Here is a 16,897-nt window from a genome sequence, read left to right as displayed (position 1 = left end):
GTCTCTCAAAATAAAAAAGGGAAAGTTTTCATACACGGCTGTGTAAGCATGTACAATCGTTTTCCCTCTCACAAAGAATTGGAAATGTCATAAACCCCTACCCATTAATTAATACCTTAAAACTCCCACCCTCTCACTGCTGCCGTGTATGAAAACTTTCCTCAAAAAAAAATCCAACAATTAATGAAGATTTATTTGCAAGATAGTGACCATGATTTGAGAAATCAAAATTGAATTGGGTGAATCGGTCGATCCTAATTCCAATTGAGTCATACGATACTCTTTTGACTCTGCCATTATTCATATTTGATCTTCCTGGGGAATTTATCGCATCAAAAACTCAAAAAAAAAATAAAATACATAAATTAAAGAGAGCAAAGGTGCTGCAGAAGACGAGGAATTGGAATTTGGAAACCCCACCAACTGCAATTAATGGTGTCCTTGACGGGAAGGTCTTTGCCCATCAAAGGATGGTTTACTTCCAATTTCCACTACCCCCTCACCGTAACGTATTAATGTTCATCACACCGTCCACACCACAATCCACATGCATCCTCTCCTCTGTTCGGTGGACACAAACCCATTTCTTTGTACAGAACAGTCCCCAAGGAACAGTGTGTGTCCATAACCAAGTACAACTTTTTACTTCCAGATGGCCAAATTAAATTCCATTCCATGGGCATTCATGATAACAACCACCGCCTTTATATTTCATTTCAACTAGACACCTCAAATCCTTTAATTGAACCCACACTTCCCACCTGGTTCTTCCATTCTTCCTCTTTCCCCTAATCCTTACTTCACTACCTTCGTCCTCTGTCTCTGTCTCTGTCTCTATTCTCAGCAATGGCTGGGAATTCAGTAAAGTGGCTGTTACTCTCTCTGACATGCTGCCTAACCATTAGCCTTCCTGACTCTATGGCAACCACCTCGTCTCCAATGAAAACATATGTCATTCAAATGGAAAACTCGGCACGACCAGAGTCCTTCACAGACCACCTCGAGTGGTACTCTTCCACTGTAAACTCAGTTGTTACTAGACCTGGAACAGAGGAAGATACCGCAGTCGAGGAAGCTGTGGACAGGATAATCTATACTTATGGAATCGCTTTCCATGGCTTTGCAGCTCGGCTGAGCGAAGATGAAGCTGAGAAACTCGAAGAGGGACATGGAGTCGGTGTCGTGGCCTTGTACCCTGAAACTGTCTACCAACTACACACCACGAGGAGCCCATTGTTTCTGGGGCTTGAACCAGAGAACAGTATTAGTGTCTGGGCTGACAACCCCTTTGACCATGATGTCGTTATCGGCGTTCTGGACACAGGAGTTTGGCCGGAGAGTCCGAGCTTCAACGACACAGGCATGGCACCAGTCCCCAAGCATTGGAAGGGAGCCTGCGAGACTGGTCGCGGCTTCGGCAAACGCAACTGCAACAAGAAAATTGTGGGTGCCCGGATCTTCTACCGTGGGTATGAAGCCGCCTCGGGGAAGATCAATGAACAAGACGAGCACAAATCGCCAAGGGATCAAGATGGCCATGGCACTCACACGGCTGCCACGGTTGCTGGCTCCCCTGTGCGAGGTGCAAACCTTCTGGGCTACGCTGGTGGGACGGCAAGAGGAATGGCCCTGAAGGCGAGAGTTGCAGCTTACAAAGTTTGTTGGGTTGGCGGATGCTTTAGTTCTGATATCCTGTCTGCAATCGATCAGGCTATAGCTGATGGCGTTAACGTTCTGTCAATCTCCCTCGGAGGTGGGGTCTCTTCCTACTACCGTGACAGCTTATCGATTGCTGCGTTTGGAGCCATGGAGATGGGATTGTTTGTTTCGTGCTCAGCTGGAAATGGAGGGCCTGACCCTTTCACCCTTACAAATGTGTCCCCGTGGATAACCACCGTCGGAGCTAGCACCATGGACAGGGATTTCCCGGCCACTGTGAAGCTTGGGAATGGCAGAATTCTGTCTGGCGTCTCACTTTACAAAGGCCAGAGGAACCTCTCGATCAATAAGCAATACTCACTGGTTTATGTGGGAAGCAACTCGAGCAGTCCTAATCCGACTTCATTGTGTTTGGAGGGGACTTTAGATGCACATATTGTAGCCGGGAAGATTGTGATTTGTGACCGAGGCATCATCCCAAGAGTGCAGAAAGGTCAGGTGGTGAAGGATGCAGGTGGCGTGGGCATGATCTTAGCAAACATTGATGTAAATGGGGAGGAGTTAGTTGCAGACAGCCACCTTCTTCCAACAGTTGCAGTTAGAGAAAAGGTTGGGACATCAATCAAACACTACACACTCACTGATCCACACCCCACTGCCACCCTAACTTTTCTTGGAACCAAGGTAGGAATTAGGCCTTCCCCTGTGGTTGCGGCTTTCTCTTCAAGGGGACCCAACTTGCTCACACCAGAAATTCTTAAGCCAGACCTGGTGGCTCCAGGAGTGAACATTCTTGCAGCATGGACTGGTAACGTAGGACCTTCAAGTTTGCCGGCGGATCGACGGAAAGTGAAATTTAACATATTATCTGGAACTTCTATGTCTTGCCCACATGTTAGTGGAGTCGCAGCTCTGCTCAAAGCGAGACACCCAGATTGGAGTCCAGCTGCAATCAGATCAGCTCTCATGACCACTGCGTATGTTCATGATAACACACGCAACCCCATCATAGACTCTTCTACTGGTACACCTTCGAACGCCTTCGACCATGGAGCTGGCCACATCAACCCCTCAAGAGCTCTCGACCCAGGCCTGGTGTACGACATGGGTGTGCAGGATTACTTCGAATTCCTATGCACCCAAAAGCTAACGCCCATGCAACTCAAAGTCTTCACCAAGTCCTCCAACCGGTCCTGCCAACACATTCTTGCAAATCCAGGGGATTTAAATTACCCAGCCATCTCTGCGGTACTGCCAGATCAGCCTTCTAATACTGTCCTGACTCTTCACAGGACTGTAACCAACGTTGGGACTCCCATTTCAACCTACCATGCTAAGGTTCCCAGGTTCACCGGTGCTTCTATCACAGTGGAACCTAACATCCTCAACTTCACAAGGAAAGACCAGAAATTGTCTTTCAAGATAACATTCAACGCAAAATCCAGTCAATCAAAGCCAGAGTTCGGAGGTTTAATGTGGACTGATGGCGTTCACAAAGTTAGAAGCCCAATTGTAATCACTTGGCTGGCAAAAGTATAAATCACTTCACAAATAGTTTGCAGCGTAAAGTTTTTCCACAATAAACAAGCAAATCAAGCAGTCCTGATCGGACTTCATTGTGTTTGGAGGCCGAAAAGATTGTGATTTGTTATCAAGGCATCAGCTCAATTGTGCAGAAAGGTCAGGTGGTTTGGATTTCAAATCGGATTTGCCTCAGCTTCTTAGCGAGGAACTTGCCATCTTCTTTGACAAGCTTAGTTGCATCAGTGGGCTGTTGAGGCTGAAGTATCTTCTTGGTGGCAATGATCTTGCCATTGCTTCCTGGAAGCTCAGCCTTGTAAACTTCTCTTTAACTTCTTCCAATGACCTTAAAGAACAGCCCCACCTTTCTCGAGGAAGGCTATGGTCTTGGCATATCCTTATAACCTGGCTCAAGTCTTTCCTTTATCACATGCATATCAAGAGCCTTGAATCGAACTGATACCATCAACCCCGATAACGCGAGTAAGAAGGTGGACTATTCTCTGTGGAGATCGTCGGAAGGGAAGGTTAAGGAGAAGTTTACAAAGCTGAGCTTGCAAGAAGCAACAGCAAGATCATTGCCGTCAAGAAGATACTTCAACCTCAGCAGACCACCTATCCAACCAAGCTTGCCGAAGAAGGCAGCAAGTTCCTCACTAAGAAGCTGAGGCAAATTCAATCCGAATTCCAAACCATCTGACCTTTCTATCAAGTGGTGAAAATGCATCCTAAAGAGTCTTGTGGCTCATTTCATTTTTATCGCACAGAAGACAGTTTCCTACACCGTTTATTATTACACCAACCTTGTACAGTGCATAAAAATTCAAGATACAAACACCCACCAATGGAAAAATGTTCACATCCAAAACAGAAGTATGTCCACTAAGTATTAGACTTTGCTGACAGTAAAAGTATTGTTATTCGCTTCCCATATTGTGGTGCCATCACATGAGCAGATTTTTTTATAGTTTTCACCAACTCCTGCACTTCTAGCTATGACCGCAGCGGCACTGCCTGGGTCTGATTTATCTTCAGTTTCATACACCACGATGGATCGGCCAATGAGATCAGCAACTCTAAGCATCTGTTTAACGCCAGTGAAGAAGGCCTCACCAGTATCTTGAGCATCTAGTGTTCCCAGGTCACCCAGAGGCTTAAAAAAAATCAAGCTACTTCACTTAGGAAAAAACTCCATAATACCATCACCAACAGATTGTAAACAATATTACAAGAAAAGACAATGACTCAACAAGAACCACTGGAATTGCAAGATGAGGTACACAACAGAAAAGAAAACAACCAATCTCTCTCAGAATAAATTGCATGACAATGCTTTAAAGTAACATTACATGCTTCCTTAAGTATCAGTGCTAAACTTGGACAAAGAATAGGCATATCAAACAAATATACTTTATTTCAACCACAAGAGTATGTTATCGCATGGACCCAGAATGCAATTGATTGTATTCCACTATGTAAATCACACTGTATTTCAAGTTTAAATGAGATCCACACGCCAACTTTGGGTTAGCCAAACAACCCAAGAAAGCTGTACCAAATGGGCAGGTTATTTTCCCTTTATTAACCTTTGTCCCTTTCCATAGTCTACAATGTTTTGTTGCATCCTTTCTTGGCTAAATTAACCTAAGTTAACGTATAAGAAGAAAAAGGAAAGAGAATCCTTCTCAGGTCTCCGGCTTGAATGCCTCCGTTTGCTGGGTTGAATCAGCTCTTTCAGACCCTTGTTGAAATAGCAGCACATCCAGGTGTAGATAATGATCGAAATGGAAATGAAGAAAGCACCTCTTCGAAAGTACGTTGATGACCTGGATCCACCGACATCAATGACAGGTCGCATCTGGACGAGTAGCAGTCAATAGGCATGGAGCCTCTACACTCGGCTCATAGAGTCAAATGTGAAAACTTCATACACCTTAAAATTCTTAGGATGAAAAAGAGATTTTTTTGAGGTCCCGTTCTCATCAATCCTTGATTAATGGCTAGGCCCGAACTTTGCAATGGAGCTCCTAATGAAATTTGTGCCCAAGTCAATCTCCTCAGTCTTTATTGAGGCTCTTTATTTTATTTTTTTTCCTATGAAGTATGAACTAGATTCATCTAATTATGGTTACAGACAAATCAGTATGGAATCGATGCTTTATTACACTGCTTTTTATGAGATGATTCATAGACCATACATATATATAGGATTCATATATCACTGATATTCTCCTTCTCCCTCTCTTTTACCCACCCATTCATCCACATACCTTTATTTTCTCTGGCCGAGACTGATACAGGTACCAACACTGATAACTACGTCCATGGCAGAAACAGAATGTTGATCGTTTAATTTTTGAGATTCAAGTTCTCCCAGCAAAGTGGACTGATATTTTGTCAATTGTTGGGTGGTGCGGACTTTTTCAGCTTCTAGAAGGAGAGGAAGGTCCACTAGTTGGAAGATTGAACACTTCATGGAGAATGGTTCCTTTTGTAGCATGTCGGGGTGTGTTGATGGAGAGGAATGTGCAAATTTTCAAATCAGAAGAAAAATCAATGATTTGGGTTGTAGCAAGAAAATCAAAGAGAATAACGTCTTTTTGGCTGTCTGTGTTCCTCGATTATAGGAAGGTGAAAACTTTATGAGTGGGAAAATTAGGGTGATACTACAAATGTGGGATGAGTTATAGTGTCTGGTAACTGTTTAGGGATGAGAGATTGTAGAGGTGTACTTTCGTATAGACAGTCCCTTTGTGGACTGCTCCCTTTTGTATAGCATCCTGTTCATCTTTCTTACAAATTGCTTGTTTCGAAATATTAATACATCTTTACCTTTTCTCAGAGGGCGGGGGGATAAATGAAAAAAAATAAATTAAACATTATATGGACTCAAAACTGAGATTGCATTCATAGGAGACCATAACTAGATGTGAAACTTCAGTAGGAATATAACAAGTTCCTCATCTTTCTGCCAGCAGTTTCCCCTCTCTTACTCAGAATTTTTTGTCATCAACCTCTCCCCCCACCCCCCAAAAAAAAAAAAAAAAACCAAAAAACTGGAATATAAAATCTTTTTTTTTTTTGTTGTGAATGAACATTAAGAACCTTGACCCAGAAGATGGTCATATAACTAAGATTACAACGGCCCATTTTTCACAAGAAGCACATTTAGAGGATTGTATTCTGACATTTAATGTTTTGTGCACCATAAACATAAGTGTTTCTTATATGTGGCTTACTCAGGAATTATGAACCCCTCCTTGATATTTTATTATTGGGCTCAATTTTCACAACTACTAACAATGGTTTCATACTAAAGAATCATTAAAACCCCAAAAGAAAGCACCATAGAAGCATACCTTTTCCATTGTAACTTGATTTGTTCGATTGAATACCTTCCCAGTACTTGTTGCTCCTTTTGTCAGATCTCCAAACTCATTTATGGACAAACCATGCTTTCCAGGTGTCAGACCACTAAAATTTGCTTCAATTCTTGCCAATTCCATATTCACTTGAGCCAAGCGAACTACACCAAAAATTTTGGGACCTTTAAACTCAGCAACAGCTGCCGAAATTAGAAAATCTGCAGAAATTTGAAATTCAACCATCAAACAGAAATTAGTCACAAAGATGTTCAAGAGATGTCATAACTAAAAATGGAAGATGTTTAACCTGCTACATGTTCAGTTGCAGATAAAACTAAAAAGATTATAATGATACACATAAACATTAACCTTGGGTCCATTTTGATGCAACAGAAAAATATCAGATATGCACTTTCAGGTGCATCTCAGCCAGCAGCTAATAAAGTCTGGGTAAACCAAGAAAAGGGACTTTTTCCCCCAGTATACGACCTACTTGATGAAGAATTTAAAGACTGGTATCGGAGTCTGGATTGGTGGTTGCCAATCTCTCCCGATCTTTGACCGATTTCCACAGGTATCGGCTGGATTGGTCACCACCGGTCCCAATTCAATCCGGCTGATATATGCTTGATCCTTGAAACGATGTACATGATCTAGTGCCAAGTAATTGTTCTATCCACTCAGCAAGTCCTTCATTTCTAGTTTTCACTTTTCTCTCAACTTAGCCCAATTTAATCACACCATGTGAACTTGAAAGGAGAAAACTTGAAGACATTTGCTAATAAATTAGTAAAACATGGAAAGTGAGATTTTGATGGAGACACTAATATGATATGGGACGAGATAAAACTTATATGAAGAACGTAGCTAAAAAAGTTCTGGGCTTATCTAAAGGAAAACGACATTCATTTAGGAAACTTGGTGGTGGGATGATGAAATTCAAGCAGCCATTAGGGAGAAAACTTATTTATCTAACTATCACTCATCTGGATATTTCCTTTGTTGTTGGTCATCAGTCAATTTATGGAGAATCTTAAACATGCTCATTGGGATGCTGCTTGCCGCATTTTAAGGTATCTTAAAGGTACTCCTGGCAAAGATCTTTGTTATCGTCGTCGTGTAACACTGACGTTGTGGGATATGCTGCTGCTGATTGGGCTGGAGCTGCCAACAATCATCGATCAACTACTGGATATTGTACATTTGTTGGGAGTAATCTTGTATCTTGGAGGAGTAAGAAGCAGACTAATTTGTCTAGGTCAAATGTGTAGAGGCTGAGTATAGAGTTATGGCTCATACTGCAACAGAGTTGATGTGGTTGAAGTCTCTCTTACAGGAATTGGGTTTCCTAGTTCCTAAATCAATGAAGATGTATTGTGATAATCAAGCTGCAATTTATATTACTCGCAACGCATTTTTTCATGAGAGGACCAAGCATATTGAGGTCGATAAATTTATGAAGAACGCAGTTATGCAGATTATTTCAACTCCGTTCGTTAATTCCAGCAATCAACTTGGTGATATGTTTACAAAGGCGGTGTTTCAACCTGCGTTTATTGATGGTTATTCCAAGCAGGGTATGGGAGATATATATACTACAGCTTGAGGGGGAGTATTAAACTTATAGTGTCTTGGTTGGAGGTCCATGGACCTCTATATCATGGGATTGTGCTGTCTAAGTAGTTTTGCTAATTATTATTTTCTCCTTTCCTGTTATAACTAGGCTTTAGTCTTCTAATATAGTAATATTTTTAGACTTTTAGAGTTATAGTTTGATTATGTAATCTTTCAGCATTAATGTAAATAAATTGGCCGGGGCGATAGGTTATTATTCTTTCTATTGCTCTGCTCTCTCTTTCCTATCTCTCAGTTTTCTCCCACCTTCCTCTTCTCCTTCTTCTTTCCACTTCTCTGGCTTGTGCACTCTTAAGTTCTGATTTATTTCTGTGTAGACACCAATTTTCATTACATTGCACAAAAATTCTCACATCCGAATTTTAAGTTCATTGAGACATCATTTTTTTAATAACATCAAAATGCTATTTCCTTGATTCTAAATCACTCCCATTTCTCTCAGAAATTGTTATTTATTTATTGGGCTTTTTTTTTTTGGATGTCTAATATTGTTATTGTCCTCATTACTAGCACATTTGAATAAGTCCTGATAAGTTTGGTATCCGTGCTTTGGTTATAATCTCTTTGTTGTGAAAATGGATAACAAGGGTGACCGATTCTCTTTCCCCAAATATTTGTACTCTGATAACTCCCATAAAGTCTCACTTGATTTCTTCAAATCTCCATTCACCACCATTCGATTGATTCCAAAGATGAGTGGACATACTAGATGAGGCAAGACTCCTTTCCTGTGTGATGGCATAAATTGTGGGCTACTCCTTGCCCCAGATCAACTGTGAAAATTTTGATTTCACCAGCTTGTGAGCAGATAAAACACAAAATTTTAGGCTTATTTTAACAGAAATAAACCTTAGGGTGGGTTATATATGTGTTGGGTCATTAGTCAAATGGGTTTTCTTTGTAATAGACCACTTTAATGGGTGTAAAATATGGGTAGAAGGTAGGAATACGGGATTTAATTTCTTAGTTTAGTTTGGATTGTATTATTTCATTATTTTATTGTTTATCTCTTTATTTGTAAAGGTTGGATAGAGTCTTCTCTTAGTAGAACTCTTCCTCCTAGGATGTTTTCCATATTGTTTTACTTCTTATTTCCTATTGTAATGCCGTTTCAGTCTCTATTTAAAGATATAAAGCTTGAGAAAGCCCCCACAGTTTCTATTATTAAATTTATTTATTTTTCTACCGAAATGGCTGTGAGATGCAGTTTTTACCTAGTGTGATGCTAAGCTGATCAGTTAGATGGTAGTTGAGGCTTGAATGGGAAACTCAGGTCATATCAATTCTGAGTTTATTCTTGGTTTCAAAAGTAGATCTTTTGTATCAGATCATAAAAGTCTTATTCTGTAAGCACTCCTAAGTTCCTGAACTTCTTATTATTGCTACTGGTTACTTTTTAACCCTGTTTCAGATCCACAGGTCGAATATAACTCTGCTCTTAAACTGGTCTCTGATCTATTGTTATTGCTTGGTTATATTGCTGCTTAATTATTCTTCAATATTGTTTTGACTTACCTAAAGACCTGAGATCGATCTCTTGATCTGAAAACCTATAATCAAGCGTTCTATCTTCAGTAGAATTCCTCTGTTGATCCAGATCCAACCGTTCAATCAGGATTCTCCATGACTTTTGCATTCAATTAGATAAACATAATACATTAAGAGGCTAGGAAAAAGTGATTGAATGAGACTGTATTCCAACAAAGGTAAGATAACCTCTTTCTAACTAGTGACCCCTTAATGCCCTTATAATTGCCAAGTTAATGAAAGCCCAAGTATTTTAAGTAATCTAGAAGTAAATTTGTCCAGAGTGTTCTCAATAAGGGTTCAAGAATGTCATTAAAACTCACTACAGTCTTGTCACCACTTTGACACCTCCTAGGTTGGGCCATGGGTGTTTGCTGCTGGCGTGCACTGCAACCAAACCGTTGTGCTCCTAACAGAGTCAAGGCAACGGCGCTATATGATCAACTCAACCGCTATGAGAGAGTGCTCAACAATCAGCTAGCCAATGGGGATGACACAATTCTCCTTCTCCCTCCCCATGACCATCAGCGCTCCTGTTAGAGCGAAGAGAAGGCAAAAAAGCACCGTTGAATGAGGAAGAAGAAGCGGCAGTAGATAATGAGAAAGGATGCCAAGTCTAGATGGACAGACGGAATGGATGAGCGAAAGGTGCAAAACTAGAAAAGGTCCCACTAATGATATATTATTTCGTAAGGCCACCTAAAACCAAGTAGTTCTGACTTGTGAGATTACAAGAGTTCTCTTTCCCCGAATTAATGCTGTACCTTCCTATGGACCTTTGCAATGCCATTTTCAGCCTTGTGCAGACTAAGAATAATGTTTGTTTGTTTGTTTTTAGAGCTTATCTTATAACTTGAAAAGAACAATTACAAACCGTTCCTCTCTTCCTCCCCCCCCCCCCCCCCTCCTCCCCATGAGTAAGACCAATTTTATTTCCACGAGGATAAACTAGAAAAGGTCAATAAGAAACCCGGGGGGAGGGGGAATTTGAAGTAACCTAAGAGTGGCCCAATAAAATGTAAGTTGAAGGAGTGCTGGGTCGAATGTCATATGGGCATGCACAGCAGAGGCCACTGACTGTAAGGCATGACAAGACCGAGGGGTAGACCAAAAGTGACATTGGAAGTTGTAAGAACATATATGAATGGCCTATGTTGACAACAAACATCATCTAAAATACAGTTGAGTGGCAAAACAGATCCTGTCTAGCCGGCACTTAGTTGGGAAATGATTAGCTGGGTGGACTTGAGTATAAAATACGATCCTTTGCTACCAAGGGAGATAGGGAGGTTGGATCCACCTATTACAAAAACCAACTGCTGGAATATTCCCATTCCCTTTTCACTATGAGGCCTGTTGCACTGATTAGTAGCCTTAGCCCTAGATTGCAACATGATAGACCATGCTGGCCCCACAAATGAATTGGGAATTTGAATGCAAAATCGGCTAATGATTGTTAATACCCTTATTACCGTAGTCCTCAACATTGACTGACACCAAAAGGTTATGGTTTTTGCATGAGAACATAAACAAGTAACAGCAGGTGCAAAATGGAAAGACAAAGTATCTCAAATTTCAATCCCTTCACCATGACCATTTTCAGTCGAATGCAGAAAATGAGTACCACCAAATTGAAATATAATCAAGTTCACGTCAAGTTAATGCATTCTGTAAAAGAAAACAGAGATAGAAGCAATATACGAAACAGGAAATATAAGGGGGCAGGGGTCACAGAAAACCAACCTTCAGGAATGCCTTGGCCAATTAGCCGAGCTTTCCGGCCCGTCTGTTCCAGTGCATCGAGCATGATCTTCACAGGTGAAGAACCAATTACCCTGACAACTTGGTTACTCAAGTCTGCCTCAACTCCTTTAACCCCTGAAACCACAAATTGGGTCAATAAGAAAGGCGGAGGGCGTGGAAGACAGCAAGAGTAACGAAAACCAACATTTTGCATTTTATCATGTATCTTTTGAACTTCATCCGATCGCTCACCATCTACAGTAATTAACTTATTCTTGACAGCATTCACACAGCCATCGCACGTCATGTCCACCATGAACTCTGTCTGCGATCAAACCAAAACCCCATTTCACAAATAAACCGAATTGGTCCATAAATTACAAATTTGGTTAATTTCTCTGAGCAATCAAACTCACCATCAGCTCCGGCAAAACTCCGTCACTCTGCAAATTGAATGTAATTAATCAAAAAAACTAAAATTAAAATGACAATCTAAAAAATCTAGAATAGATTTGAAAAAAAAAAAAGTGAATCTAGGAAACCTGCGTAGGGAGAATCTGGTCCGACGTTGGAGAGTCCATGCGAACAGAGGAGTGGGGAGGGCTAAGGTTTCTTACAAGGCTCACACCCCAACGGTCAGGGCTGAGGATGGAAGTGGATAAGAAGGGAAGGTTTGGTGATCTGGAAAAAACTGGGTTACAAGTACGAGAAGGGTCGTTGGACGAAGACGTTACAGCGGCTACTGCGACTGCTGCGGGAAGAACTGAGGCTGCTGTGGTAGTTAGCGCCCTGAGAAATGCCATCGCTCTTTCTCTACTCACTGTCTAAATATTAAGTACCCAACGAGACTATAGATGAATTAGCGAACAACCGCCTGGTCGGTTGATTCGGTTGGTTGGTGGCTTGCTCGTTGGAGTGCATCTGCGCATGCCCCGGGAGAAGGCAGATTGACTCTCCTAATTTCCATATTTGTCCCAGACATCCCCTCCCCTGAGATATTTCTAAATTTTTTTTGGTAAAAGTGAGTTTATTGAGGAGCAAGACACACGGCATTACTTACAAAAAATTATCTCGCACAATTCCCCCAGTGCTCCAGTTCCTGGATTCAGATCCTCTACTGTTGAGCTGCCCGGCAGTACCATGCTGCCAAGACACAATAAGGCGGGGAATGACCACCTTATCCCTGCCCGAATGCCTTAGCAGAGCAAGGGTAAGGCGGTCATTCCCCGCCTCGCTGTGCCTCGACAGCACAGTCCTATCGGGCAGCTCGACAATAGAGGATCCAAATTGCCAGTTCCTCGCCCAGCCCCATTCCCCAATACCTGTAATAATGGTGGTGGACCCCACCAGAGTAGGGTGTTCGGGAAGGGGTAGGGTGGTCTTTGCGCCCCTCCTTATTACAGGCACTGGGTGAATTGGGCTAGGCAGGGAACTGGAGGGACACAGATCCTACATCCTATCACTTACACAGAAGATTGTGAAGCCAAGGAGTGAAGTTTGGTCATTCTATCATTTGCCTTAGAGATGGGGCCTTCCCAACCAGAGTATGGGCTACACAATTACCCTTTTTGGAAATGAATTCAAAATTATAAGTGGAGATTTACCAAAAAAATAAATTACAAGTGGAGAATTTTGGTGCAAGAAATAATATGTCCCTAATAGTGTTTTCAATCCCGAAAGGTATCAAAGAGGACTCAGTTCATTGAGGAATTGAGGAGACGTATGATCTCCAAACAATCCGATTCTACTATGATCTGATCTTGGGGGTATTCTACTTCAGAGCCTGGGACATGCCTAGCTTGATGGCCAAAGCTTCTCCTAAATTGGCTTCCTCAAACAAAACTAAAGAAGACAAGCGGAACATCTGAACCCCAATTGAGGATCTACCAATAACTCATAGACCGCCCTTAGAAGTTTTCTCAAGGAATGTAGCATCATAGTTAATTTTATAGAAACCAGCTTGACGAAGGAGCCAATGGACGGAGGTCTGGTTTTGAGGTAGGGGCAATTTGGCTTCAAATGACGAGGACTTTAATACCTCATGAAATTCCTCGTATGCAATTTGAACTTGCTAAAAAACTTCTCCTGGCTTCCAATTTTTCTTCTTGAAGAGTAATTTGTTTTTGGCTATCCACAGGAACCACCAAATGAAAAAGCTTAAACTGAGAGAATCTGACCTGGTTTTCTTGTTGGGAAAGGGAATGCGGCTCCAGCTTGCAAGCCATTTGTGAACCTTAGGACTTTCGCCAAAAGGAACAATATAAGAAAGTGTCGAACAAGACAGCTCTTGCGAAAGGGCAGTCGAGAAAAATGTAGTCGATGGTTTCTGAAGGGTTCCCACATCTAGTACAGGCAAGATCGATTTGGATATTACGAGAGGCAAGATCCTGACCTGATGCGCGGCCCTGAGCACAAGCGCGCCATAATAATGTTTTGATCTTCAGAACCTTGCAATGCCAGATCGATTTCCAGACTTTTGGAGTGATTGAAGCCCATTCTTTGACACTAGATTTAAGGCTTGTTGAGTCTGTTGAGCATTCCTACTGTTGATGAGAGTGTGATAAGCTGATTTAACTGAGTAGATACCACTCTTTGCACCATTCCAAATGAGTCAATGTCATCGATTCTGAGTTGAATCAACCGATTTTTAAGTCCTTGCTCCCGTAAAGGGTAAACTACTTTTTGGGTTAGATAGGGTTAAAAAGTTACATGCATGCCACAATGCTTAAATGAACTTGTTTTAGCAATCAACCTCTATTAAGCCACGTAGAAAGCTCCTACATCAAATTGTCTCTTGGGTCACACAACTAAGGGTGTTAAATGGTCTCAATTTTGAAACTAAAATCGAACCATTTATTTAACAGTTTGATTTGATTTCGATAAATTATTTATGTTTGTTTTTGACACCCTCATGTACATCTAAGGGTGTTAAACGGTTCGATTCGATTTAATCTCACTTTTAATATCCAAAATCGAATCGTTTATTAAATAGTTCAATTTTGTTTCGATAAACGGTTTCGATTTGATTTTGATATCCTCCCTTTCATTGGATTAGTCACATGTCAAGTCTCAAGAACCATCTCCATTATGTGGTCAACCATGTTAGGGCCTTTACCTTTGTATTTGAATGGTCAATTTAAAACCTTCAAAGTCTTATCTTGAATCCATTTTCAAAGCTTTAATGTGTCCATAAAAGAAAAATGGATTGAGTTGAAACTTAGACTGATGATGATGGTGGTGGTTGGCAATACAGATCTACAAGATTCTATGCACAAGTAGAGTGACCAAGTAATAGATATTGGGTCATCAAGGGCAAAGTCTTACCCCCATTTCACGAAAAGGTTGTTTTCAGATTTTAACTTGTAACCACTAGGTCGCAATAAAACAATTTTACCGATGTACCAAAAATGCCTTCTAGAGTTCTATTAAAAAGTAACACACTCAAGGTGAAAATAATAAATAATTATTGAAGTTTGTCTAGGAATCAAATCAGTCAATAGCTCAGCCTCATCCATTGAGATCAAGTTTATATTCTAACATTAAAACATGGAGAAAGTTCTTTGATCGAGAGCGTGGCCGCTATGTTGGGAAGAGCACATGAACACATCAACAGGGTGAGAATTCTGCCTCTAATAGGGTGGGACAGGACAGAGTGGTCATTTCGCATGGTTGTGCTTGAGCACATGAACTACACTCCCGGACAGGTTCTGTGTTTCCTCAAATCATATAGGCGTCTAGTTCTAAAGGCAATAGGGATGAGATGTTGAGCTGCTTACTATGTTCCCTATCCACATGACAGGCTTGTCACGGATACGAATTCCAGAGTCCAGACGCTATGCGGTGATGAATTGTGCTTTGAACCTTGGTGATACCCATACCCCACCCCTACCCCAACCAACCCAACCTAACCTAAAGAACCAAACAAGGTTCAATAAATTAGAATCAGGACAAGATCGGTTCTTATCGATTTCCATTCCAATTCTAATTCTTATTTCAATTTTGGTTCCGATTTGATTGAAATTGATTTCCGATTGAATTGAAATCTTACAAAGTGGAATCAAGAAGAAGTAAAGAGTTTGTGTGGTTTTTTAAAAGTTTTTTGTTCAATGAAATTGATATTATTCAACTGAAATCCGCAACCTGATTTGGCCGGAACCAAAATCGACCAAATTCGATCCGGTTCGACCAATCGGCATCAATGTCAAACCATGATACTAATGTCATCAATACATCCAGAAATTTCCGTAAGTATGTCCCTTTCACAATAATACCAGACAGTGACATCCCAAACCTAAAATGTCATGCCAGCTGTCAACTAACCATGGCTCCACATTTTTCATCTTTGTCATTTCCTGGTACCAATGAAAACATGACACCTCTTTTTTAGAGTTTCAGTTAGTTCCATTGCTTCAAGTGGCCGCCAATGGACACGTTTGGACAAATTAGACACGTTTCTATTTTTCATTGGCCACCGAACTATGCAAAAGAATCGGGACTTACGTAAAACTGCCACGATTTCAATATTTGCTGATCCCACCAAACATTAAGGTCATGTCAAGTCTATAATTTGGACACGCGTCCTTAGAAATAAAATTATTTATTTTAATCTTAGATACTATAGATAGGGTCTATAAAAGGTTGGGTAGCAATCATATTCCCTTGTGGTCCCCGAGTATTTTACGCCTCCATTATCCCAAAAGACGATTGGTCCTCCTCGTGAGAAGGGATTCTATGTATCGAAGATCATGGACTCAATTCTCTGTATCCACCGTTTTATTAATCCAAATCGAATCGCTAGAATCGGCCGACCCAACCGGAGCCTTATCCCGAGCCTGTTTCTAGTCGATTCCCAAATCCCAAGTGATTCCGATCGAATCTTATTGAATCAAACTAAAAAAAAAAAAAATTAGTAACAGAAATATATTGATGGTTATGCGAGAAACTCATGGAGTCACTATTACATAGTTAGACAAGCCATGAAAGGGAGACATGTCATATTGTCATACGCATTAATGACAAAGCCTTTCGTGTCAAGACATCAGCCACATTGTTGATGGTCCTTGGGATAATGCAATTACGGAAATGGGGGATTAACTGCTGAATGTCGCAAACTAAGAGGACGAGCATCTATTGGAGCGTGAGATTTTGGATTTCTTATGTAGGAAGCCAAATCTTCAGAGTTTGTCATTACCATAAGGTCATCAACACAATTGGCAATGGCATGGAGGATACCAGAGCAAACCGCAATAGCCTCTCTTCGCAGAATATTGGAGATTTGAATGGGCTCAGAAACAACTTGAGTAGGGATGCTAACAAAGTTTCTATTAACAAAACCACTACCTGCAGATGTTCCTTCAGCAGATAGCGACGCATCACAGTTTAGTTTGGAGTAGCCGGGAAGTGGGGGAAACCAATTCTAAACATTTGAGGAGTGGGAAGGAGGTCCA

General features: G+C 41.1%; 2 protein-coding genes across 2 annotated transcripts; one reads left to right on the top strand and one right to left on the bottom strand.

Moving 5' to 3' along the window:
• Positions 1–806: 806 nt before the first annotated feature.
• LOC122665287 (subtilisin-like protease SBT1.3) lies at positions 807–3,243 on the top strand. Its single transcript, XM_043861403.1, has one exon. It carries the CDS (start codon positions 847–849, stop codon positions 3,196–3,198), a length of 2,352 nt encoding a protein of 783 aa, XP_043717338.1. The 5' UTR covers positions 807–846; the 3' UTR covers positions 3,199–3,243.
• A 662-nt stretch (positions 3,244–3,905) lies between these two features.
• On the bottom strand, positions 3,906–12,292 carry LOC122665062 (copper chaperone for superoxide dismutase, chloroplastic/cytosolic). The gene is made up of 6 exons (XM_043861119.1): positions 11,993–12,292; positions 11,867–11,893; positions 11,703–11,775; positions 11,451–11,585; positions 6,540–6,763; positions 3,906–4,333 (listed from the first exon to the last, which is right to left on the bottom strand). Exons 1-6 carry the CDS (start codon positions 12,251–12,253, stop codon positions 4,070–4,072), a joined length of 984 nt encoding a protein of 327 aa, XP_043717054.1. The 5' UTR covers positions 12,254–12,292; the 3' UTR covers positions 3,906–4,069.
• Positions 12,293–16,897: the final 4,605 nt, after the last annotated feature.

This window comes from Telopea speciosissima, chromosome 6 (genome assembly GCF_018873765.1).
Source record: "Telopea speciosissima isolate NSW1024214 ecotype Mountain lineage chromosome 6, Tspe_v1, whole genome shotgun sequence".
In the NCBI taxonomy this organism is placed as follows: domain Eukaryota; kingdom Viridiplantae; phylum Streptophyta; class Magnoliopsida; order Proteales; family Proteaceae; genus Telopea; species Telopea speciosissima.
This window is presented reverse-complemented; position numbering and strand designations above follow the sequence as displayed.

What these genes read in the sequence shown, in the direction of transcription:
- LOC122665287 (XM_043861403.1), top strand. Translation starts at nt 847, where the DNA reads ATGGCTGGGAATTCAGTAAAGTGGCTGTTACTCTCTCTGACATGCTGC.
- LOC122665062 (XM_043861119.1), bottom strand. Translation starts at nt 12,253, where the DNA reads ATGGCATTTCTCAGGGCGCTAACTACCACAGCAGCCTCAGTTCTTCCC. An exon ending in TAAGTTAATTACTGTAGATG is followed by an intron (nt 11,586 to 11,702) that starts GTGAGCGATCGG and finishes TTGTGGTTTCAG; the next exon opens with GGGTTAAAGGAGTTGAGGCA. An exon ending in TGGCCAAGGCATTCCTGAAG is followed by an intron (nt 6,764 to 11,450) that starts GTTGGTTTTCTG and finishes AAATTTCTGCAG; the next exon opens with ATTTTCTAATTTCGGCAGCT.